General features: G+C 47.8%; 1 protein-coding gene across 2 annotated transcripts in view; it reads right to left on the reverse strand.

Moving 5' to 3' along the window:
• The window catches only part of COL6A2 (collagen type VI alpha 2 chain), a 95,054-nt gene that overhangs the window by 47,055 nt on the left and 21,808 nt on the right, over window positions 1-26,191 (reverse strand). For both annotated transcript variants that reach the window (XM_069616047.1, XM_069616048.1), the window contains exons 3-14: window positions 25,086-25,693; window positions 24,018-24,038; window positions 21,947-22,012; window positions 21,584-21,637; window positions 21,438-21,482; window positions 19,121-19,147; window positions 18,993-19,019; window positions 18,839-18,883; window positions 16,832-16,885; window positions 14,019-14,081; window positions 7,444-7,506; window positions 6,235-6,324 (exon numbers count right to left, since the gene is read on the reverse strand). In XM_069616047.1, the coding sequence (XP_069472148.1) occupies window positions 6,235-6,324; window positions 7,444-7,506; window positions 14,019-14,081; window positions 16,832-16,885; window positions 18,839-18,883; window positions 18,993-19,019; window positions 19,121-19,147; window positions 21,438-21,482; window positions 21,584-21,637; window positions 21,947-22,012; window positions 24,018-24,038; window positions 25,086-25,693 (1,163 nt within the window). The remainder of the gene's footprint in view (window positions 1-6,234; window positions 6,325-7,443; window positions 7,507-14,018; window positions 14,082-16,831; window positions 16,886-18,838; window positions 18,884-18,992; window positions 19,020-19,120; window positions 19,148-21,437; window positions 21,483-21,583; window positions 21,638-21,946; window positions 22,013-24,017; window positions 24,039-25,085; window positions 25,694-26,191) is intronic.

Genomic DNA, 26,191 nt, shown 5'->3' on the forward strand with positions numbered 1-26,191 from the left:
GAGTGGTGGCTGGAGATAATACCGACTTCAAAGCCCCACAGAAACAGAAATCAGGGCACACATCTCTTGTCAATGACATGCAATTATTGCAAAGCAGGGACAGCACCTGCCTTGCAATAGGGCAGGGTTCTGGAGCAATGCTTTGGACTACAACACCCATCAGTCCTAGCCAACTAAGTCAATGGTGAGGGAGGATGGGAGTCATAGTACAACACATCTGGACAGATTGCAAATCCCTGAGATAGAGGAAACCCTGGAAGACTTGATTAGATTTTTAAAAATACTGCAATGAAATCCCCAACTTTAACCCCTGCTTGCGTCCACCGAAAACGATGCCAATAGTTCTCCCCAGGGCAGTTTATACACCTTCCTGGTGCAAGTAAAATACCTGTATGGGCTAGAGCAGACTATGGGCAGTGCCTCCCCAGACCGGTCTTGAACACATGCAGTGCCCACATCAGCAGGGGCCGCATCTGCACTAAGCTCCCCCAGAGCAAAGCTTCGCAGGCTCTGAGGTGGCCCAGGACGTGGCTGCAGACCACTAGGACAGATATGCAGAACATTTCAAGGCGAGCATGGCAGGTCATGTTATGCTATTGTGATATATACCACACCCCCTTGCCATGTGCATGATCTCGAGACGCTCTGGCGGATCTGAAAAGAAAGAGCGGAAGGAGGGGGGTTTGTCGGTGGGAGTAGAGGGCGAGTGCAAGAGTGCTTTCGATCTTCTGTTGGTAGTTCAGTTCAGAAGAAACGGTCGCTCAATGTTGGGTTGGCAAGTAGGTGGTATGGGTTCTTGGGCGGAATCTTAGGAAATTGATACTCTACAAACACAGAGCCTGCCTGGAGCACAGCCACATGTTTGCCGGAGTTGCACATGAACAGAATCATCTCAAACCAATGCCAAGCTTCTGTGTTGTATGCCCAGACCACCGACATCTCTTTCTCCCATCTGAGCTGGTATGAGGACATAGGATCCATGGTGAGGATCAGGGTCTACCATTGCATGCTTCTACATCGACCGGCAACAGTCCGGTGTTTAAGCGCTCCCTGCTTTTACAAATGTATGGGGACAGAAGCATGGTTTTGCCCAATAGAAGACCAGGAGGGGATCATCCTTTGCTTGGCTGAAGGACCAGTCTCCTCCACCAATTGGAAAACATTCTGCTGGCCCATCTCCATTGCTCTCCTTCAGAGAAAATTACCCATTCACCTTGACACTGCCCACAAGGTGGACAGCCACTTTACAAGCCTTAGCACGGTTCATTCAGGGCTCTAGAAAATACCTAAATAAATAAATGAAAGACTGCATAAGATAAAGACTGGACAAGAACTGGCCCCATCCAGTCCAAGACTGTCAAGGCCACAAACCCGGCAAAACCAAAACTACACATTGATAGAAACTTCAACTTCTCAGACCTTGGCTGTCTCGGTCTAAACCGGTATTCAGTAAAAAATACAGAAACAATACTGAACATTTTAAATCAATATACATATGGTAGTGGGGTAGGGGGTTAAAATGGGTGGGGATGGGGTTAAAAGGGTAGTAAACCAGGGGCTTGGGAGGTACCCACCCAAATAAAATAAGAAATAAATTCGGCATTTTTTACCTTGGTAAAACGTACTACTCTGAATTTTACTTCAGTAAAATCACATATAACCGTCTGAACCTTTTCATACCAGGGCCACGCGTGCCCCAGACCTGCTATGACTAGGGCTGCAGAAGCCCAGAACCTGCTCAGATCAGGCATGCACATGTGCAGAACTTGGCCAGACCAGCAGTCGAAGTGGGCCCTGTTATCAGATCTGCGTGCTTTCACTTCTTACATTTCAATAGGGGAGTTTTAGTTCCTCCCAAACCAGTGGTGTACAGGATGGGGAAGCACCCCAAACCAACTGTGCACAGCGCCTGCAACAGGCATAACTGGGGCATAACTGCTAGGTGTCATGATCTGATCAGGTTAGTCAGTGTTTCATGAACTTGGCAACCAACAGCAAGAGAGACTTTTCTGAAAGGCAAGATTTGAGTCTGTTCGGGAGGATTTTGTACAGTCCTCTTTGTGGGATCTGACGTGATCCTATCCTTAGTGGGCGATCAGGGCGACCACCAAGTTAGACAAAAACTCTCTCAATGGGCAACGCAGCAAAGCAGTCAGTCGTCACGCCTGGAGAGAATGGGCTGGCAACAAAGGCCAGTTAGCCCCAGACACATATGTGCAATCACATAGGCCACACTCCTGTCAAATATATATGCCATTTATTTAGGATTTCATTAGAATAAAAAGGAACTGCCAAGTAAGTACTTTAAGGTATACAAACAAAGTATATAAGAAAAACACAGTAAAGGGATAAGACATAGATTCCACCCCACACCAAGAAACATGTGCTAGTGGACTACCCTAACATGGGGCTATTAGGACTACATGGGTTCTGGAAATTGGGGAAGAAAAGGGTTGACGCTATAGAAACAGGCTCGGGTGGGCCAACACACAGTACAGAACATCAGATGCACAGTTCTGGGCCTAGAAATGCCCAAGTGCACCCTACAGAAAAATTAGCAACAGTGTAATCACAACCGGTTACTGTAATACCATTATATCCTATGGGCAGGAGCGAACAGCAGTCATTTATTTGGCTAAAATATATATACAATCGCTGCTACTAGCTAAAATTCGACTTTCTGTTACAGAAACTACAAGGCTCCAAAGGGGGCATGGAAAGGGACTCAGTCCAGGGGAGGAACTTTGAAAGCAACTTTTTAGAAGTTCACAAAGTTTCCAATGGTTTCTCTCATAGGAATCAATGGAACAAATCTCAATCAGCCTGCTGCGGTTATGGGACCGGTCAGGTAAGTTATCTTCTATCTCACAAGGGCATCAGGAGAGGCGACCAGCCAGGAGGCGGGCCCAGGGAATTCTTTAATAAGAGTTGCAAACCAGGGTTTGAGAATGAACAGGCCCGGAAGAGCCGGTTACTGAGGGCGCAAAAGGCCCATTCGGGAAGTGGAATGTCATCAGTACAAGTGGTGAGGGGGATTCAACGCCCCACTACTCTTACACTCAAGGGACCCCTGAGAATGGGTCCAACTGCGGGAAGAGGATTCCAGGACCCTGGACAGTTACTTATGATGCTGGACACTCCAAATTCGCCCCAGGAACAGCGGGACTCTAAGTGGTGTAACTCGAACCCAAAACCGAGCAAGTACCCAGAGTGGGAAGACCCAATGAAGAACGTGCCTGGAAAGGTGACCAATGAGGTGAAGAACTCTGCATCAGCAATGATAGCGACAAGAGCACTGCAGGACGCAGCAAGGATCACAGATCAGCCCAGAGGAGCAGGCGAGTACAGGCAGCCAGCAGAACAATTGTCCCATAACGGAGACAGCGGCTGGTGGTGATCCAAGATGCCTTACGATGGAGCCGAGGCCGAGTAATATAACGTTACTCAGCTTTCCAAGCCAGGTAGACAATGTGGTACCCCGCCTACCTTATGCAAATGGGCTAGTAGGATGTTACCGGTGGTCAGCAAATACAGGAGAAGAAGAGTCCAGCAAGGATATACAGTCTAACCAGCTACGATGGAGAGGGAAGTGGGATGCACAGGACGAATCAGCCAGGGCCCCGACCGCACGGCCAAACTAGGAGCGTCGGCACCATCCCATCTTCACAGCAGTCTTCTGATGAGTCCAGGGACCAATCTGGGGAATGCACAGGGTCACCCTCTGATAATGCATTCACCCCAGGGTCTGATCTAAACCAGCCCACGGTTCACACCCCAGGCAGCGCCCAGAGGTCTTCGTACCAACCCATCAAGATGGCCGTACAAACCGCCAACACACACATGCGCTCCGACACAGGATGTGGATTGGGATATCCAGCTTGTACTGGTCTAACCCTAAACAGAGCGTTCCTTTGTTGGCTTAGGATGAGCCCATGTCAGCACAACAGCCATTTTGGTTGTGCCTTGTGACCCACACTGACAAAGCAATGGACAACAACAAAATGGCCCGGGACAGGACTTAAAAAATACATTACTACCCCAATGGGTACGAAATAGGTTAATTGGGCTACTAACATGATATCAGTGGTTGCAACCAGGTGCAGCCCAAACAAAATCACATCTGTCACCAACTTACTCCACAGCACATTTTCAGGATGATTACTAGATCCAAGGAACAGGTCCTTGAAGCTGGAAGCTGTAGTGGAAGGCCCTGTGCCCAGCTGCAACAGAAAGACCAGGCATGACATGTTTATTTCCGGACGGCTAGCTCAAGCACCACAGGCTCACCTTACCGGGGCAGGACGATGCCAAGTGTCATGGATTTACTATCCCAGTCAGACCTTCCTCACCCAGGAACTGAGCGAAAGCCCATACCGCCTAAGCTGACTTCTCTGCGGCCATTATGGACCATGACAGGAAGGATGCGGGCTGCTGAGACCCCGCAGACCGCGTACAAGTGCCACAGACTATTTTTGATGTGTTTCCCTCTTTTTGAACATTTGACTGCTTTAAGTGAAACCAAACTGACATTTGTTTCGGCCTTTTATTTTTATTCAATTTCCATAAAAATGATCTGATTTCTACATTTTCATCCAATACCAGTAAGACATTATTAATAAATGTGTACCATTTTTTATAAATGCATCAGTTTGGGCAGAAAGATCTTTATTTCGTCACTGCTTTGCAACTTTGATTCCTTCTGCAACCTCAAACAAAGAAGAAGGGGCGGGGACAGGAGATCGGCCAATGTGAATCAGGAGTTCTCTGAGGTAAAGGCCTTGTTGAGATTTAAATTCCCTGTTAAAATATCTTTCAAGGAGGTAGGAATACCTTTTTTGCGGAGTGTGTAAGGGCGGAATACCTCAACATATATGCAATATCCATTCCACACAGGATATCAATTTACTAGGGCAAACGTTGAGAGGATTATGCATGTAAATTCGCAAAAGTCAATCACCCGGGTGATTTCTGTATGTGGATGTGTGCCCGGCTGGCTTCTTGGGCAATGAGCAACTGGTATGGGCAAAAGATATATCTCTTTAGTATTGGGTGAAAACTCTCCCCATCGCCAGTTTAGAAGGCATGCTGGAAAACAGACCCAATCTAGAATGCATGCCCTTCTCGGTACAAGAGGGGAAATGTGATGGGACGCTTCCCTTGTTGTAGTGGTTTCATAGGTTAATGGGGGAGCAGGGGACAGGCAGTCAGTTCGGATGGCCAATCGCAAGGTTCTTAGAAGAGACGTTCTCATCTGTACATCTTAGAGGTTAAACCCTTACCTTTGCATGACAACTGGGAGACCTGAATTTTAAGAGATTAACTTGAGTCTCAAACATTGTGGGGCAAAGAGGACATTTACAGAAGGGGTCTGACCTGGCAGCTCATGCTGGTCGGCCCCTGTTGGGGTGGGACGGGCCTGATTGGCAAATGATCTTTCTTATTCTGTATTGGTTTGGCACACTGGAAAATGATGGTCCGGGGGTTGGGTGGTTGCCCAGAGTAATGCAAGGTCTTATGATTAATTTGCGATCTTCTAGCCAGTTGTGCAAAGATGACAACAGATGAATTACTTTTTAAGCTATTCCCTCTTAATTCCTATATCCTTTTAAGATATTCCCTCTTAATTCCTAGATCTTTTTAAACTACTCACTCTTAATTCCTATATGTGAAAAACTTCACAGGTCACGTAAGGGCTATTGTAAATGTACCTTTCTAATGAGCAATCCCATTGCTATTGTTGGTAGTTGTACGTTTCCAGGTGATGTTTTACAACAATTATTATGCTCACTTACTTTAAAGTCGACTAGTGCGTTGTGATTTGATTTTTAGAAAAAAAGGGTCTGTAACTCCCTACCCCTCCCGAAACACTTCTTTGCGCAGACCGCTGGCCCGCGTGGTGTTTACGTTTTTAGGAGCAAAAAATTAAGTAGTAGCAGATCGACTTGAGAAGGATAGTCTGTCCTGTTATACCATCGCATGGCAGGAAGAGGAAGTAAGACATGCATAACTCACCGTAATAGCATTTATGATGATTGTATCTGTTTAGATTCACATGCTGTGCCATGTCATTGCCCCCTTTTGAGCTTCCAAAGAAAGATGCAATACTCTGCGATTACCACATGCACAGCATGTGATTTTAAGCAGATTGAAAAGCATCAGAATTATCGATCTTTCAAGTGAGTCACACTGTAGTATGTTTTGCATAGCGCAGGAATCACCATGCAGCAATCTCACCTGTTCCCCTTTGGGTCCTCCGGTGCCAGGAGGACCTTTGCTTCCTTTAGTGCCTGGAATTCCGGGAGCTCCGCTGTTCCCTTGTCCCCCCTGCCAGAAGAACAACAGCAAGAATTAGTTAGGATCGTCCTGCTACTCCATCACTCTTATCTTTGCATTCAAGTAATTCCCCTGGGATTACGCCAGCAGTTCTCCCTTCTCCAGCCCATTTTGTAGGAAGGATGCGGACTGATGTTGATCTGGGACTATTGGTTCCTCAGATAGAATTCAGAGCACTCAATCTAACAAATACCCCAAAAGGCTCCCAGTGTGCTCCCAGCGCACCAGGTATCAGAGATCATAGAATGCATATCCCAGTGTCCTTTGCTCCTCACATTATCACCATTAGGGAACCCTTCTCAAATGGGAACCTGGAGATGGGGGTGAAAGAGTTATGGATTCCAACATGATGAGCTGTACTGCATCATGGGCTTCTTCCAACGCCTTGGTATGGAAATGCATCAGAGGTGTTGCTGTTGGACCGCTTCAGAGGAGTGGATGCTGGCTTTCACCAAAGGTGCCATTTTTTGGCTTCTTGGAAGTATGGGCTTCATTAACAGTGCTGTTATTGGCTTGCTCAGGGTTTTTGACATTAGCTTATTCAGGGGTGTGGCTATTGCTCTTTGCCAGGGTGTTAGCTGTTGTACTTCTTTAGATGTTGGCTCTTCTCATTTTTCCAAGGTGTGGCTATTGGCCCTTTCTGAGGTGTGGACGTGGACCTTCTTTAGAGATGAAGGTCTTGGCCTTCTTCAGGGTTATGGGTGTTGACTTTGCTTGGCATTGTGGGTTTGGCCTTCTATAGTGATGTCGGTGTTGACCCTCATTAGAAATGTCGGTGTTGGCCACCTGGGGTGGGGTATTTGGCCATCCTTGCAGGTGTGACTGGTGACATGATATTCAGCATTTGGGCACTCTCAAACCACTCTTGCTTGGTCATTTAGTCCTCATCTCTCTCAACATGCTCTTAGTTGCCTTTCAGATTCCATCTCCCTTGAGATCCACTGCGTAGAAATCATGAGTTGAGATGGAATATGTGGCATTTTTGAGACAGTTCTAGGATGACAGGTTGCTAATGTTCCTGTCCCGCTTAGTACTGGGTTGTGGGGCTTGATCCCCACAGCCCTGTGATCATGTGATTGATAGGCATATGTACTAAATGGATTACTTTACCTTGGATCCCTTCTCTCCTACTTGTCCTTGTGGTCCACTCTTTCCTGGGCGACCGGGATCACCCTGAAAGACAAATCAAAGTATTAGTACATGCACTGCTCGAACTCTAGTAACACCACAGCCTGCATATTGGTTCAACTCAGGCAGTATCGGAATGTGTGCTGCTCCAACTCTAATAGGACCCGAACCAGCTCTGCTCAAAACCATGCAAAAATAGGAAGATGCAAAGCTCAAACACACACAGGATGGATAACTGAAATTCTCCAACCTAAGCAGGCCTCCAACTCAAACAGGACAACATCCTAAACACTGTTCAAAGCCAAGAAAATCCCAAACATGTGCTGGTTCAAGTGAGGCAAGTCTGGGAACCGTAGTTACTGCGTTTTAGGCAGGCTCAGAGGATGGATACTGCTCGAAATAAGCAAGACCACAACCTGCCCTGCTTCTCCTCAAGCTAGATCACAACCTGCCCTGCTTCTCCTCAAGCTAGATCAGAACCTGCCCTGCTTCTCCTCAAGCTAGATCACAACCTGCCCTGCTTCTCCTCAAGCTAGATCAGAACCTGCCCTGCTTCTCCTCAAGCTAGATCAGAACCTGCACTGCTCCTCCTCAAGCCAGATCAGAACCTGCCCTGCTCCTCCTCAAGCCAGATCAGAACCTGCCCTGCTCCTCCTCAAGCTAAATCAGACGCAGTCCTGCTCCTCCTCAAGCCAGATCAGAACCTGCCCTGCTTCTCCTCAAGCTAGATCAGAACCTGCCCTGCTTCTCCTCAAGTTAGATCACACCCTGCCCTGCTTCTCCTCAAGCTAGATCAGAACCTGCCCTGCTTCTCCTCAAGCTAGATCAGAACCTGCACTGCTCCTCCTCAAGCCAGATCAGAACCTGCCCTGCTTCTCCTCAAGCTAGATCAGAACCTGCCCTGCTTCTCCTCAAGCTAGATCAGAACCTGCACTGCTCCTCCTCAAGCCAGATCAGAACCTGCCCTGCTCCTCCTCAAGCCAGATCAGAACCTGCCCTGCTCCTCCTCAAGCTAGATCAGAAGCAGCCCTGATCCTCCTCAAGCTGGATCACAACATGCCCCACTCCTCCTCAAGCTAGATCAGAAGCAGCCCTGCTCCTCCTGAAGCCAGATCAGAGCCTACCCTGCTCCTCCTCAAGCTAGATCAGAACCTTCACTGCTCCTCCTCATGCCAGATCAGAACCTGCCCTGCTCCTCCTCAAGCCAGATCAGAACCTGCCCTGCTCCTCCTCAAGCTAGACCAGACACAGCCCTGCTCCTCCTCAAGCCAGATCAAAACCTGCCCTGCTCCTCCTCAAGCAAGATCACAACCTGCCCTGCTTCTCCTCATGCTAGATCACAACCTGCCCTGCTTCTCCTCAAGCTAGATCAGAACCTGCCCTGCTTCTCCTCATGCTAGATCAGAACCTGCACTGCTCCTCCTCAAGCCAGATCAGAACCTGCCCCGTTCCTCCTCAAGCCAGATCAGAACCTGCCCTGCTCCTCCTCAAGCTAGATCCGAACCCGCCCTGCTCCTCCTCAAGCTAGATCAGAAGCAGCCCTGCTCCTCCTCAAGCCAGATCAAAACCTGCCTTGCTCCTCCCCAAGCTAGATCAGAACCTGCCCTGCTTCTCCTCAAGCTAGATCAGAAGCAGCCCTGATCCTCCTCAAGCTGGATCACAACCTGCCCCACTCCTCCTCAAGCTAGATCAGAAGGAGCCATGCTCCTCCTGAAGCCAGATCAAAACCTGCCCTGCTCATCCTCAAGCTAGATCAGAACCCGCCCTGCTCCTCCTCAAGCTAGATCAGAACCCGCCCTGCTCCTCCTCAAGCTAGATCAGAAGCAGCCCTGCTCCTCCTCAAGCCAGCTCAAACCCTGCCCTGCTCCTCCTCAAGCTAGATCAGAACCTGCCCTGCTCCAACTAAAGCAGGAAAAAGGCCTGCATAATGTTTCAATCCATGCAGGACCGGAACCTGAATGCTGATCGGATAGAAGCAGGACTTGCATTTGCATATCAAATCAACCAACACAAGCTCAGTACGGGCATACTATCCGAGCTCAAAAAGGACCAGAATCCGAACTGCTCCAACTAAAACAGCATCAGATACTGCAGCGTTCCGGCCAAAGTGAGATCAGGCTCTCCACTGCACCAACTCAAGCAATTCTGGGAGATTATGCAAGCATGAAACTTAGAAAAAGGGGGGCAATGCAATGGCCAAAGGGTAGTCAGGTGAGCGAAAAAGGCAGGTACACATGTAAGAAAGAATTGGGCAGGGCAGAGAGCGTGGTCTATGAGACAGAAAAGAGGGGGATACCTAAGGGCGCAAGGTCATTTCATCTAAGCACCTAATTATTGGGGCACTAGATTGGATGGATCACCATCCAATCACATTTGACACTGATCTTAAGAAACAATTGTTGAGACCCCCAGTGCTACAGATCAGATTTTGAAATGGGAGTATGTTACTCTCTATTTTTTAAAGTTGGGAGTAAAATTAGTTTATAGGGCGCACAAACTTAAGTCCATTTCCCAATGGGAGTATTTTATAAGCGAGCAAAAATGTTTTACCTTGAAAACTGAAATGTTTTTTAACAATTATTTCTTTAAACCTAATGATTCATGCACATTAAATTATACGTGCTTAACCCCTTAAAATGCCAGGCTATTATGCAAGTCTATGCAAAAAGGGTGTGCATACTCGCCCTTGGCACTTAATTAACTCTTCAGAGGCAATCATAGTGGTTTCTTCCTGTGCTACTACTTGCTCTACTGCTCCAAACATATCCATGGAGATGTGTGAGTGAAAGCAGGGAAAAAAGGTCTGGCGTCTCTGTTTCATATTCTCTGTTGGGTGTATTTGTATTCCCTATTTTTATTCTTTGGGAGTATTTGCCTGTTTTTGTGAACCCAAGTGGCCAATACACCCCTTATCTGTAGGACTGGATACCCCAATAACTAAAACTCCCAGGATTAGGAAAGATAAGAACACAATTATGAATCTGAGTATAAAAATACTTCTAAAATTACAAACAAACCAATTGTCAAAATTGATGATGTGTGTGCACTTTAAAAGACAGCATATGACACGTATGCAAGAACATGATTAGTGCCACCCCAAGCCATCACAAACAGAAACCTGAACTAAATCACAACGATGGCTTGATGGTCTTCTGGGATGAATGTAGAGGCCAAATGAACAAAAGAACCAAACAAGTACTGCCATAAAGTGGGACGAGTTATCACCAGCTCCTCTTTGACAAGAACGAGGATAGGACTGAACGAATAATAAGATTGGCCCAGAATCTCATGCAAGAAAAATACAAAAATCTAAGGGGTCTCCAAAGTCTATTCATTCTGCCAATCTATCTCGACATTGGCAGCAAATGGGTTGAGGATATGATTGCGATCTGGAAAGAAATATATCAAGTAATCATGTCAGCTTCGTTCCTGAATACAGATTTCACTAAGCCAACTGTAATAGTTTTAGACCACTAGTTCAGCCCAATATCTTGAAGTGATCAATCGGGCGGTGAATCCAACAAACTGCCTGAACGCCACATACACGTAAACATCTCAAAATAGCATGCCATGACGTAGAGCCTTTGATCATGACAATAAGTAACGCCTTCTTGAGATACTTAAGAACTATTGTCTCTCTCCCCCTTAAATAAAAAAGCCTTCCTTTGGTCAAAATGTCACTGCTAACTATAGGCCAATAATGGACATCCAAGACATTGCTAACAGCTGCTGGAAGGCAGCACCGATACACCTGGATGAAGCCCACATATCCCTGCTTGTCCTTAATAGTTTCTTTGTTTTGCTTGATATCTAAGGTCACCCAACTTTACTGAAGAGCATTGCAGAGGGCGGAGTGCAGCGCAAAACAAGGGACTGGTGTGTGTCCTTCGTGGGAAACAGGTAGGCTTTCCTTGCCAATGGTGGAATCATGATTGAAGCCCTGGCCATGAGCTGTGGAGTCCAACAGGGTTCGGTGTGGTCGCCAAGCTGAACCAAATGAGCGCTCCCGATCTTCTGAGTGCTCAAATCAATTTTTAATACAAATATGAAAGAATCTCCTTTGGATTTGAAATCTTCTAAAGAGAACTACTCACACTAACTAGCTTCCCTAAAAAAAGATACATTTTCTCTATTTGATGTAAAAATAATGTGTTTTCTTTGTAAAGAATGTTTTCTTTCTTAGGCAGCGGAGGTGTGCCACTTATCTAGAAAGGGAAAGCAGAGAAACTGCAATACACTGGGCCTCATTACGAGGTATGCCGGTAGCCATGTCGCTATTGGCGGCATGGCTGCTAGCAAAACCGCATCCGTGTCCTCGGAATGAGGACTTACCGGACCATTCCGAGTTCGGATGGCCCGGTAATTCCTCACTCGAGGACACGGACACGGTTCATCCCCATTCCCATTTTAGCCCTCATAGGGCTGAATGGGAATGGGAGAGGGAGTAAACAACGGGCCATTACGAGATGGCCCGTTGTTTGCTCCCTCTTCCCCTCGCGGGACCTGGTATGCACGCCTGGTTTTCCCAGGCGTGCTTAACGTGTCCCGCGAGGGGACCTCGTAATGTGGCGGAACGGGTTGAACGGCGCCGCAGCCTTTTACGGCGCCGTTTTACCCGTTCCGCCAGGGTCGTAATGAGGCCCACTGTCTCTCTTCGGATGTTATGCAATTAACATAATTGACAATCAATCACATTATTATCGTGATATAAGGCAAAAAGGAATACATTGGTGGGACCCAAACCACCCACCACCAGAGTGTCCCTATAAACATTTGTTAAAATGGAGTAGAAACAAGGGAACTTTAGTCCTTTATTCTGCCCTCTTTTGCACTTCTTGTAAAAAACTATTATTATTTCTCATCAAAGCACTATGTCAGGGTATCATCGATAACGGCGATAACCGTGCAACACTTGGTCTAAAGATGTGGAAAATGTAGCTTTTCTGTGGGGAAACTAGTTCGTGTGAATAGTTCCCATAAAGAATCAGCCATTTTGAAATGCGTTTCTATCCCTCCGTGAGATATAGAAATGCAACAGGGACAGCAGAGGTTCAAACCATTGCAGACCCAGTAAAACTAAAAAAGCACAGAAGGGTGTGACGCGACTCTTCTATGCACTGCGCACCCCGCTGCTGCAGAAAGGCAGTGGGGGATGTTTGCTTTGCTGTGCATTTCAAGGAGCATAATGCTTGTGAAACAACAACACGTTTTTCAAATGCATGGACACTTGATTGGGAAGGGGGCCTCTAAATGTGAGCGTCTATGATGCAGATCTTCAGATGGCATTTGTGAATTGGTCGCAACTTGTAGTGCGAAGGACTCAGAGGGGGTCATTACGACCCAGGCGCTAATTGCGCCAACTTTACCACCATGGTGTAAACTATGTTTACACCATGGTGGATGGCGGATTTATCTCCCCATTCCAAGGTGAGTGGGGCGGTAAATCCCCATTTCCCATTTTCCCTTCCCCATTCCCATTTTTGCCCCATAGGGCATAATGGGAGTGGGGAAGGCGCTAATTACGCCACCGTAAACTACGGTGGCGTAATTAGCATCATGGCAGGTTAGCGCCATGGATTTTAACGGCTGCTAAAAGCAGCCGTTAAAATCAGAATAGGCGTTAAGGGTTAACGACGGCGTTAACCCTTAACGCCTGGGTCGTAATGAGGCCCAGAATCAAGAGCCAAATAAATCAATTATATTGCATTGAATTGTGTGCGAGCTGGTGCAGTGGACAAAGGAGCGGGAAATGTGAACGAGAGGTTCCGGATCTGGGTGTAAGTCACACACACACACACACGCACACAGATACATGCGTGCTAGGTGAGTGAAGTGAGTGGATGTATACAAATTGATCTTTTCACAATTAATCTCAGGAGAATTGACCTTTTCACAATCGATCGTGAACTGAAGGTCAATTAGGACATATGTGTGGGGGGAAGCCCCCTGCAACCACCCCATTCAATCCAAAAAGACCTGCAACCACCTACCCAATCCCATTATATTATTTATTACCCCAAACCCACCCCCCACACATATATATATATATATAATAATGTCAATTGTAAAAGGTCAATTTGGGTAATACCAAGTGAGCAAGAGAGACATAGGGGTAAAGTGAGAGACAGAGAAGAGAGATGACAAATGGGATTGAGGGAGGTAGGGAAGACTGAGAGACAAAGCACAAAGCAGACACAAAGACGGGGAGAGGCAGATTGAAAGACGAGAAAAAGAATGAAAGGGAAACGCAAGAAAAGGAGACAGATGAGAAATCTTTGGTTGACATAAAGGACATCAGCAAAGGCAGGCAGAAATGCCATAAGGGAACTACTGTGACCAAAGGATAGTGAGGAGGGCGAGTGAGAGAGAAACACACACAAAGGAAGCACAGTCCACGTCAGAAAGGAGGGTTCAGATGGAGCATTGCAACCCAGGAGCATGACAGGGATAAAGCATCCATGTCAGACAGGATGAAGTGTGGACATGTTATTCAATAGTGCGGATGGCTCGGGCTTCAAAGCGCTGTGCAGAGTAGCTGTGGGATGGACTGTACAAACCTTCACACCGGGGTCTCCATCTTCTCCTCTATTGCCCACATCACCTGGGTATCCATCGGGGCCCTGAAACAAGCAACAAAAAAGAGCTTAGGACGTTCATGAGGTTTGAGTCACGAGCGCGGTATCGTGTGCCACAGCATCTGCAGCAAATAGAGCTGCCACTGCCAGACTTGGGCCAATCGCTGCCTTTACAGTGACACCTGCTGGTTGACTTGAAGAATGACAAACACCAGCCCTGCAGTGACACCTGCTGGCCTACACTGGGAGAACATGTGGAGTAACAGCCCTGCTTAGGCAGAGACAAGTAGTGCTTCGTACAGTCATGCTGTCTGGCTGATGGCTGGGAGTGCAGCCGAAGTAACACAGAAGCACAGCTCTTAGACAGGGCTATATGCTGGAGAAGGCGTAGTAACAGCACCCAGGGGGCAAGGGTTACGCCCAACAAGCCCTGCTTTCCCAGTACTCTATGTAGACGGAGGGCAGGGGGTGCAGCTGAAGTCGAAACCTTGTGTTGGGAGTGCAAGCACTTCTGTTCGAGTGACACCTGCTGGTCCTGGCTGGGAGTGCTCGATGGACAGACCCTCAAGTGAAGCATGGTGGGCCCTTTGCCCCATTATGTTTCAAACCCTGAAGGTCACTGTTTGGCTTCATATGTCAGAGCTCTGGGTGGCAATGAACATGAACACGGAATCCGTATCTAACCAACCATAATATCTCACGTTCAAGGTGCCAGGCTGTCAAAAGACCATGCCAATCCCCCTGCAATTCGCCAATGTATGGGCAAGGCCAGGCGCTCTGAGAGGACTCACTTGGTGACTTGATGCCGTGTGAAAGCCTCATGGCATAACCCTGTGCCTTACCCAGCATTACTCAGTGGCTGTGGGCATCTGAGATGGGAACCAAAGGCAAGGTGCCACCCCCACACGGGTGTGCCCTGGCTCCCAGGCATGGACCCACCATTGGCACATCCTGCACGAGTCACTTGATCACCCTGCTGCCATGCTTAAACTAGGGCTCCCCGTCAGGACAGTGTGCACAACCCCACCTCTGGGCATTATTCTGAGTATTTCCAACTGTGAGTATTGCTCAGAGTATGCCCACCTCAGAACATAACCAATACTATTTGTACCTGCACAGATTACACCGATTATTTTCACGTGTATGTATTGTCCAGAATATTCCCAGATATGGCCATTGCCCGGTTTATTTCAAAACAGACATATTTCTGAGACATATTTCTCATGTGTCTGTTACTTATAGTACTTTTATATTTATGTATTATCTAACGTATTTTTCGCATTTAGATTTACCCCCCATAATATGCTCTCTTGTGTTCATTGCCCAGAGTACTTGCACTTGCATGTATTGCTCAAAGTATTTCTAGATGTGTATATTGTCAAAAGTATGTTTGTTCAGCTGTGTGTACTGCCGACAGTATTGCTTCCTCCTTGGAGTATTGTCCAGATTAATTGTGATCTTTGGCCATTGCCCAACAAGTATTGTTAAGGGTATTTCCGTGTATTGATATTGTCTAGTGCATTTAAACGTAATGTCTTTCCCTGAGGTGCTTCAGCTAAGTACATTGCACATGACAGTTGAGCTGTTAATTTTGGAAAGTGTTTACCCTTCTGAGTATTGCCTAGAGTACTGCAAGCAATGATGGGCACTCTGCAGAAGAGATTCATCTGCGTGCATTGCCCGGAACCATTACACATGTGCATGTTGCCCAGTTATGCAGAACTATGCGTAATGCTCGGTGTATTTCCATGTATGCTGGGCATAGTATTTTCAGGCGTGGGTATGCAGCACGCATTTCCATTTGTGGCATTTGCTCAGCATATTTCCTGATTTGCATGTTACTCTGAATATGTATACCTATGAATATTATACAGAGTATTTACGCCCTGCAGTATTTCCCAGAGTGCTGTAAACTATGGACAATGTCCAGAAACATTCTAGTTATGTGCATTCTCCAGGGTACTTCCAGCTGTGGGTATTGCCTACTGAGGAATCACATATGGGTGCTGCCTAGAGTATTTTGACGTGTGGGTATTGCCCCAGCATTTTCAGCTGTCCATATTGTTCAGAGCACTTGCACCGGTGAGTAATGCCGAGTGTATTTCAAACTGTCCATATTACTAAAAGCATTTGTAGTTATGTGTATTGTTTAGGGAATTTCTTCCTGGGATTTAGTACTCAGTACATTTGAGCTATGGATATTGCTCAGAAGAATTTCTTGTTGCTATTGGCCCTGCTCAAAGTTCTTCAAGATTTGGGTGATGTCCAATGTTCGCATGCATGTATTGTCCATATTATTTCCATGCGCAAGCATTGCCCAGAGTCACCCGTGTCTGTTGCCGAGTATTTCACATACCTGTGTGGACTGAATGTAGCTGCCTGCATGTTGGTAAATGTAGTTGTCTGCATGTTGGTAGATGACAATGGGGGTCATTACGAGTATGGAGATACCGGGTACCGGGTCCGGGTTGCAGGAATAGGGAATTACCGGGCCATTCCGACCTTGGAGGGCCGGGTAATTCCCTTTCCCATTCCCAGGACCCAGTACCTAGGGCTGAATGGGGAGGATGCTAATAACGGGCCCGTTGTTAGCATCCTGGTCTGCCAGCGGGTCCTGCTAAGGACGCCTGGTCTGACCAGGCGTTCCAGAGTGGGACCCACTGCAGACCTCGTAATGGGGCGGCCCGTAATGAACAGAGCCGGTCCCTTACCGGCGCTGTTCATTACGGGTCCGCATTCCTCATAGTGATGCCCAATGTCTTCCTCTATAAAAATGAAAAAAGAGATTTCCTCACCTTGTTTCCTGGGTCTCCTTTACAGCCGGGGGGTCCGATCCGTCCCAGCTTCCCCTGGAAAGTGAAATACAGAGAAATAAGCAGAAGATACAACAGCATAAGAAAGTAAAGAGGACATAAAAGAGAGATACTGTGAGTTCATCTGGCCAGTCCTTACGAGTGGGGGTGAGATTGTGATGAGGATCAAGAAGAGAGACATCACTTCATGAGAAATGCACCCTTTGCATAGGAGTGAGGATCAGAAGTGGTGTCATTACTCCATGTGCTATTTACCCTCTGAGTAGGAATGAGGATCAGGAGTGGAAATATTGGTCAGAGAGCTATGCACCCTACGAGTGGGAATGAGGATCAGAAGTGGTGTCATTACTCCATGTGCTATTTACCCTCTGAGTAGGGATGAGGATCAGGAGTGGAAATATTACTCGGAGAGCTATGCACCCTAGGAGTAGGAATGAGGATCAGAAGCGGGGTCATTACTCCATGAGCTATTTACCCTCTGAGTAGGAATGTGGATCAGGAGTGGAAATATTACTCGGAGAGCTATGCACCCTACGAGTGGGAATGAGGATCAGAAGTGGGGACATTACTCCATGATCTATTTACCCTCTGAGTAGGAATGAGGATCAGGAGTGGTAATATTGGTCAGAGAGCTGTGCACCCTACGAGTGGGAATGAGGATCAGAAGTGGGGACATTACTCCATGAGCTATGAACCTTTTCAGTATGAATGAGGATCAGGAGTGAGAACATTTCTCCATTGGCTATGCAATTTAGGAGTAGGAATGAAGCATAAGAAGGGGGCATCATTATTGTTTATTGTGTAATGGTTTATGTAGTGCACATGATGAAGGTATTCTGAGGCATGTGTCCCTGTTTAAAAGTGCATTTCACAGGAGCAGGGACCGAGCGATGGAGGGCGAGGGGTGGTAATCCAGGGATGCACACTGGGTAGACAACATCGAAGAGGATAGAGTGAACGCTTGCACCATCTGTAAGGAGTGGCCAAGGGCTAGCGCCATTATGATGGTAGCGGCCCACAGAACGGCCCCAAAGTTCAGCAGGGTTGAAGCCCTATATCTTGAGGAGGAACAGTCACTCATTAAAGATCTGCCGCCTGAGGAGTGCAAATGCGGATGTCACATCTTGTAACTTTACATCACAAGAGTGTGAATAAAGAGCAAGGATTAGGGCATCACCGTGAAGCTGTGCCCCACAATAGAGTTAATGCAAAGTGATCACGTGGATGACATTTCATAAAACTCTGCCTCCTAGGATTGTGATCAAGGACTGAGAATGTGGACATCATTTCTAGAACCTCTTGATGATGGTAGTGTGGATCAAAGGTGAGGCTGCGGATGTCACCCCTTAGGTCCTGCCTTGGTGTCTGACTAGGAAGAAAGCATGTGGATGTCCTTGAAACTCTACCTCCTAGGATTGTGAACAAGGAGTGGGAGTGTACAAATCATTTCTAAAACCTTTTGATGATGGCAGTGTGAATGAAAGGTGAGGCTGCGGATGTCACTCCTTAGGTCCTGGCTTAGTGTGTGACTCGGAGGAGAGTATGTGGATGTCATTCGTTGAAGCTCTACCTCTCAAGACTGCAAAACAGAATTGAGAATGCAGTACTCTGCTCTTTGAGCTCTAGCTCCCAGGGGCGTAACACAGGGCAGGGAATTCGGACATCTTCCTATTATGTCCTGCCTTAATTACCAACAAAAGTGTTTTTTTAGCCTGTCTGCGCTATTGCAAAAGGGGTCCAGCCATATGCAAATAAGTCAGGTACTGCCACCAATGGTAGCAGCCCAGCCTGAACCGCTAGGCCTGTCTTCGTTACTACACGCAGCAGGAACTGTGCAACGATGAAATCCCAGTAAATGTAAGCCATCTGAGATTGCGGCTTCTGATATAGAGTTTGCACAATCGGACGTCAATCATTGTTTCTCATTTTGATTGTTTACTTAAACCATTTCGGAAAGGTCAGAAAGATGAAGAGACCCAGTCTGCCTACCTTTTGCCCATCGGTTCCATTTCTTCCTGCCAAGCCAGCTGCTCCCTGCAAGAGACACAACGAGGTTTCAGTTACGCACATCAGGGCACTGGAGAAGAGGGAAGCAGTGAAATTCCATGGGAAAGAATGATAGGATTGAGGAAAGAATACTAACCTTCCTGCCATCTCCTCCATAATCTCCCTGTGGAAGGAAAAAATGGGGAAGTGAGAGAGAGTAATCATCCCATTGAGACGTCCTTTACAATGCTTTGCGTTCTGGAAGGTAAGGATTGGGGTTCTTACCTTTTCTCCTTTCAATCCAGGACCCCCCTGGGATAAGGAAAAGAAAAAAGACAATGTTACATTAACAAGACTTTTACAGAATGAGTGAGTTTCCTTCATAATGCAGCCGTCACCACTAATGGTTTCTACAACTTGGAAAACTGTGCTGTAAAGAATGCATTATAACAATAGAGCATCGCCATCACTGGTGATTTATTTATTTACTGTATTTATTTTTACATTTATAAAGTGCACTAAGCACAACACATCAAGGCTCTGATTCCTCTTGGTAGAATTCCATGCCACCATTTCTATCTTGTTTTTTCCAACACAGAAGAGGACCTGGCACCTTGCTTTGCACACAAAGGGTACTGGGGAAAGATCCTCTCTACAATGTTAATGGTAATGTTTATTTATAAAGCGCCTATACACAGGGAAGTGTTTCAAGGCGCTCAAGGAGGGAGGGAACATGGGAGAATAACAACAATCATTCAGAGCCCTTGAGTTTCTGAATGATGACCGGTCTGCCAGGCAGAGTAAGTGCATATAGTACAATTAACAGTGTAGATAACAACAAATAGGTCTGATGGCGATTCTGCACTTTTTCCAAGTGCATAGAGGCGCCACCATGCAGGACGGGAGACAAGGGGAAAAGATAGATGATCTTCAAGGCATGGGACGGGATGTTCAGATTGTGCAAGTGCGCAGACGGTGTACGAGAGGGGAGGGGGGAGGAGAACAAGTGCAGGGGGGAATCCAGATGCGTCCAGTTGAGACTGAGTAAGTGCCGAGAGATGCCATTCTCAATGTGTAATTGACCGAGTGCAGTAGCAATGAGGCAAGTGCAGGCCCTGAGGCAAGTGCTGGAGGACTGGCGAGGGTGCCGGTCACCTGTGAGACTCACAGGTACTCCCGGCAGCCAATCGGTATGATGTGTGGAAAAGGAAGGAGATAGGGAATAGAGCGGAGAGAGAGGTCAGCAGGGTAGAGGGAGAGAGAAAGAAGAGGAGACGAGGAATGTCTTAAGGAGTTTCCGGAACGTAAGGAGTTCAGGCTCAAGATGGAGGGCGGAGGGAGGCTATTCCAAAGGGCGGCCCATGCTGAGGATAAAGATCTCCCTCCAAATCTCTGCTGGGAGAACCAGCTCACTCGCAGAAGGTTGGAGGTAGATGAGCGGAGGGCTCGGAGGGATAGTATTTAGGAAGGCATTGATGGAGTTAGGTGGGTCCCAGGCCCCAGAAAGCCTTGTGAACAATGCAGAGGGTCTTACACTTGATCCTTGCAGCCACAGGGAGCTAGTGGAGGCATTTCAGTGCCGGAGAGATGCGGTCCCAGGGCTTGAGGCCAAGGATAAGTCTTGCGGTTCTGTTCTGGATGAGTTGCAAAGGGCGCAGACAGAGGCAGGGGGGTTGAGAAAGAGGCTGCTGCAGTAGTCAAGCCTTGAGAGAACCAGGGTTCTGGAGATAGTGAGCTTCTGGGGGAACGTGAGAAAAGGAAGAGTACCTCTGAACAGGTGCAGTTGGTAATTGGATTTTTTACTGATGTCTGAAATGTGAGTCGAGAAGGAGAGTGTGGAGTCGAAGATGACCCCAAGGTTTTTTTTTGGCCGAGCAAGGGGCCAAGGGAGGCCGGCCAGAGTGAGGGTGGGAAAGTGGGAGCAGGAGTCCCACTGCAAACTATCTCAGTCTTACTGGCATTTAGGCAGCGGTCGTTTGCAGCACTCCATGACTGAATTGCGGACAATCAGATATGTGCGAGGTAGAGGAGGTGTCTGAGGGTAGCCACACTACTCCCCGCCCTTAGGCTAAGCTGGATTAATGCGGCTCAACTAATGCTGACATGGTGCAGCCCGCAGGGGTACAGTGATGACACATCGAGGGTGGAAGTGCCACACCGAGGAATGCCCTATTATCACATGGCTGTCCCCATAACATCAACGTTGAACACCTCACGCCCCCCTCTAAGGACTGTAACATTTACCACATTAAGTGTAAATATTAATCCTTCCCTACTACATTAATTGCCAGGCCAGTAATGCATGCTATGTTGTAAGGACTGGCCGCTCTGCAACCACCTGAGGTATGCCTGTTTCCGTACTGTGAAAAAATGATTAACTATCTAGATTGTCCACCCAAGCTCACCACGACTATCTTTTTCAAGGAGTCCAAAGCCATTTGCCCCATTTCAGATTAGTCCTTGCGTTAGATGTCTTATATTTTTGTTACTTATTACTTCCATATGTCTGACTCATAGCTCTGTGAAGCATCTCCTGGTGGCACACAGCGGTCATTTAAAGAAATGTCAGACATCTGGATGCTGGGGATGGCGAAGGGCTCACCTTGGGACCAGGGTATCCGATGGGACCTTCAATGCCGGGATCTCCCTGTGAAGAAAATGAGAAAAAACATGAAATGCAATACGTTTGGAGCGATTCCTGGGGTCTGGCCAGCAGTTTAAAGAGCGTGGGGTCAGCCAGATACTCACCTGCCTTCCTTTCTCGCCTATATCGCCGGGCTCCCCAGCGTTGCCTTTTGCGCCCTAGGAAAAAGAAAACGCGACATCACATTAATTAGGTCGGAGATACTGCTAGCTGGGAACCGCGAAAAAGAGCAGGAAGTACAACTCGTACGCTGCGCCTCCGAACTTCTACCACACGATGGCGATATAGGACTGATAAGCCCAGGAGCTTCTCTAGGCTCTGCCCGTTTGTGACGGCTATGGACGTCAAATTTCAGATGCTATGCAGGAGGTGTGGGTGGTACAAAGCAGAATAGCGCACTTTATAAAGGGGCCTTTGAGCCAATCAAACTGCGTGCAGTCCCCGCGCTGTGGTGCGTGGCTTCTTACCTTCTGCCCCTGTTTCCCCGCATCGCCAGGTTGGCCTGCAATTTGCAAGCAGGTCATCTTGTAGCACTGAAAGAAGGAGAAAGAGGAAATGATCAGAAAACAAAGTAGAGAAGCCCCCCCCCCCCCCCAACCCTATAGCTCTCAATCGACCCTCGTTTAGGGGGGCTTCAATCATTGTTAGAAAAAAATAATCAATTTCATGCTGTTAGTATTCCAAATATTAGGTATGCTGTCTTCTTTCAACTGCTTCTTCCTTCTATTACTCGTCTTTTCACCTCGAGCGCTCGCGTGACTTGCTTCTCTCTGCCTTCCTCTCCCTCTCCCTCTACTTCTCCTGCTACTCTTCTCTTCACCTTTAGTGCTTTCAAATGGCCTAGCAATAATACAAAGCACTACAGTACCAACCAGCATAACATAACATGATACTGGGCCTCATTACAACTGTGGTGGCCACGGAATGAACAGTGTCGGTAAGGGACCGGCACTGTTCAATCCGGGGCGCCGCATTACGAGTCCTGCAGCGGGTCCCGCTCTGTACGCCTGGCCAGACCAGACGTGCAGAGCGGGACCTGCTAGCAGTACAGGATGCTAACAATGGGCCTGTCATTAACAGGCCCATTGTTAGCATCCTCCCCATTCCCATTGAACCCTATTGGGGCTTCAATGGGAATGGGGATGTACCGGGTCCGGGTCCTGCGAAAGGGAATTACCGGGTCCTCCAAGGTCGGAATGGTAAGTCCCCTTTTGTGGTATCCGGACCCGGAACCGAGTTTGGGGGTAGCCATGCCGCTAAAAACAGCATGGCTACCTCCAAACTCGTAATGATACCCATTGTCTATTCACCTTATCCATAATATACCCCCTCCCACCCTTCTAGGTCCCTGAACGTGCCCGTTACGGATGAAAACCTCAGTCCCCTAGGGTGTCTCACACTCTTCTCAAAGACTTACACGTTTTGAGAAAGACTCTAAAAAACACTCAACTACCTAAAAAACAGCACATTTCGCTACACAGTCAGTGAGGGGAATGAGCAGGAACAAGACGAAGTGGCGCGCTAGCAAAAAAACATCTTGCCGGAGCGCTTCCAGAAGAGCGCGAGTCTCCTGAAATGCTTGGTACAATGCACGCACGAGTAACCGGTTTTTCAGCTGAGCTTTCAGAAAACTCAGCACTCTAGGCAGAAACTGCCAAATCTTCACGTGCGGTATTGCAGCGGCCCAAACTGGTATACATGTCCTACAATTTACAGACATCTCTCTACTAGCATGAATATTGTGACCAATCAAAACAGAAGAGTCCATTATTCATTTAAAGGGGCTTCTAACTGAATCACTATAAGGCATGTTTTTTAAAAGTTAAAATTGTGGACATTATGATGTTCCTGTAATGCTCTTTGCTTCTATGCAGATTGCTAGGATTGGGTTCTATGAATGGATTCTGTGTTGCGCAACCTGGCCAGGGACCACACCCATTGGTCCCGCCCCCTCTGTTCCACAGCCCCACCCCTCCAAAGAGTTGACAGGTCCCCCAATGGCTTTCTCCCCATTTCCAGCCCTGTAGCAAGCCTGCTAGAAGATATGTGAAGAATGCTGTCAAATGTGGCAGTCAATTACCCCATGTGTAACTGCCTACCACACAAACGGTAATGCACAGCTTGTGTTGTGCGGGGCTGAGCGGATTGCAACTGGATAGGTCAGATAGGGTTCCCCCCTACCCCAAGAGTTAAGACTTGGGCATAGCATCGAGCCAAAGGCCAAATACAGTTGAATACTGAGGTGGAGCCAGAGGTACAGCAGTACAGGGCGCCTTCCTCCATCGGAGCTTGGACATCAGTGGACACAAGGGCCTGACCCGCTGCACTGTCCCCCACAAGGCCCAGCGTACAATAAGAGAGTGGCAGCGCCTGCGCAGAAGGGCCTCACACATGAAGATATATAGAATTCCCCTCATATTGTTCGATAGGTACGGCATGCAGCGGAGCGGCAATCAGTCATGCATTGTTGCACGGGCATTGGACATGCAGCCCGCGGACGGACAGTCCCCTGCGACAGGGTGCGCCACATTCACTCACCTCTGCGTATGCTTCGTGTTTCTGTTGGAAGAAAAGGGGAAAATAGGAAATGCGTTAGACAGGGCTACCTATTACTCAACCCTCCCCCTGTTGAGCCCCCCTCCCCCACCCCGGGCGCAGCGATGCACTGGCTACTTTTACTTCCTGAAGGTAGGCAAATACTAGGGTGACCACATTGAAAAAGTAAACTAAAATAACAGTAGGACAAACTCTAGGAGGTGTCTGTCGAGGCACTACACTGCAGTAGCGGTTGGAGGAGAAGGAGGTTTAAGTGTTACTGGTGGAAGAAACACATATTGTAATGAATTTATCACAAACTAGCACTATCTTAAGTTGTATGCAGCATTTCTTCTGTGTGGGATTGTGCATTCCCGCCTGCCAGCTATGAAGACCTACTCCCAAAAAAACCCGGGCCACTGCAGTTTCCAATGGGAAATGAATCTTGAGACAGGGGGACAGAGCTCCAAATACCGGGACACCTGGTCACCCTAGCAAATACTATGAGGAAGAAAGGCGGGAGTGCAAGTAGCCGCAAAGGAAAGGAGCCTGCCCTCTGCTTCCACTCACACTAAGGCATAGACACGTTGAGACCAGGGGGACAAGCAGAGACATTATCACTCCCTGATCTGAACTGGAACTTTCACTTAAAAATGGATCTTTTAACTTGCATGAATTATCAGGTGGAAAGAAGTATGAATAACAAAGTCTTGATTAGATTTGTACTCTGCCTGAAAATACTCCCATAGGGAGGAGGGAACTACTTTTTTTTTGTTTACCAATTAGTCTCCAGCCCCCGATCAGGAGAACAGGTGTAAATGCCAACCCTCATGTCCAATAGTTTTGCAGTAGTGCTCGGATTGCATCTCCAGCCTGCCGCCCAGTGATACAATCTGAGGCCACGCTTTCTGTATCTTACACTAGCAGACGTTGATGGATCTTCAAAATGGCTGACAGTAGCCCAGGCTGGGCGCTGTCCACCTTTACCCCGAAATGCCCTGCATAGTATGATGCCTATGGGCATGCGTGACCCTGTGCATCTCCTCATCCGGGCGTTATAGCACTACTTACCATGACCTGGATCATTTTGTCGATGGTGTCCTGGTCAATTTTCAGTTGATCCTGGCTGGTGGTGACAGCGTAGTTGCCGCGGTAGAGATCATGCGGCACAGCAGCTATCTCCCGCAGCCCCTGCTCGTGCACATCGTGACTGGCTGCCACAGCAAACAGCTTGATGCCCGCGAGCTGGGCCTGGTCTGCCTGATGTTTAACTCCGCCGCAGGGCTTGCCCGTCACGTGGCCGTCGGTGATGATCACAGCGTACTTCACTGCGTTGGGCTCATGGTTTTGTTGGCCGATCATGCTGATCAAGCGGGCGATGGCGCAGTCTGTGAATGTTCCTCGGCCAATGTACTTAATGCCCTCGAGTCGTCTGAGGTAGTCGGCCTTGTCGGACGTTATGTTGCTATAGATCTCCACCGTGTCTGAGTAGTGAAGCCCAGCGTATTGCCAGGTGATGGCCACCTGGTTCAGGTAGGCCTCATTCTCCATCTTGTTCAGGAATAGGGGGATGAACTTCTTGATGTTGTCCAGGAGGCTCTGGATGGGCGCCGTCTGGAGGATAATAGTCTCCGACGTATCAATCGCAAAATAAACGTGGATGGGGCAGTTGGTTTTATCTGTGCACAAAAACATACAAACTTAGATCAGCAGAGGCGTAAACACTGGTTGGTGGTTTAGAGGGGCCACCTATAGCTGTGGGTTTCTGTAATAGGCCCTGGCCTATCCTTGCACGCTCAATTCAGGACTGCTACCACAGCTCTCTCCCCCGTGCTGCTGGTACGTTCCATGCCCCACTCCCTATCTGCTTTTACTGTCACTCCTTTGCCCACCTTTTTGCCAATCCTCTTTCTTCCGCCTCCCGCCTCCACCACGGTTTACAGTCAGCAGACATCAGCACCAGAATCAATACATCTGGGTTTTGTGGCCGGGATGCAGTGTGGGAAACCGCGTTGGGTTGGGAACCAAAACATATTGACAAGAGCGCGTTGAGGGGAAAGCCTGCGAACAAGGGGGAGGGAGAAGCAGGGTGGATGTTGGAATATGGGAAAAAGAGACCTTGACTCCCATAACAAAAAGTGGACCCGTGTATTTGGCAATACATAGTTGAATATACA

The sequence above is a fragment of the Ambystoma mexicanum genome, chromosome 9 (assembly GCF_040938575.1).
Source record: "Ambystoma mexicanum isolate Mex_15411 chromosome 9, UKY_AmexF1_1, whole genome shotgun sequence".
Classification (NCBI taxonomy): Eukaryota; Metazoa; Chordata; class Amphibia; order Caudata; family Ambystomatidae; genus Ambystoma; species Ambystoma mexicanum.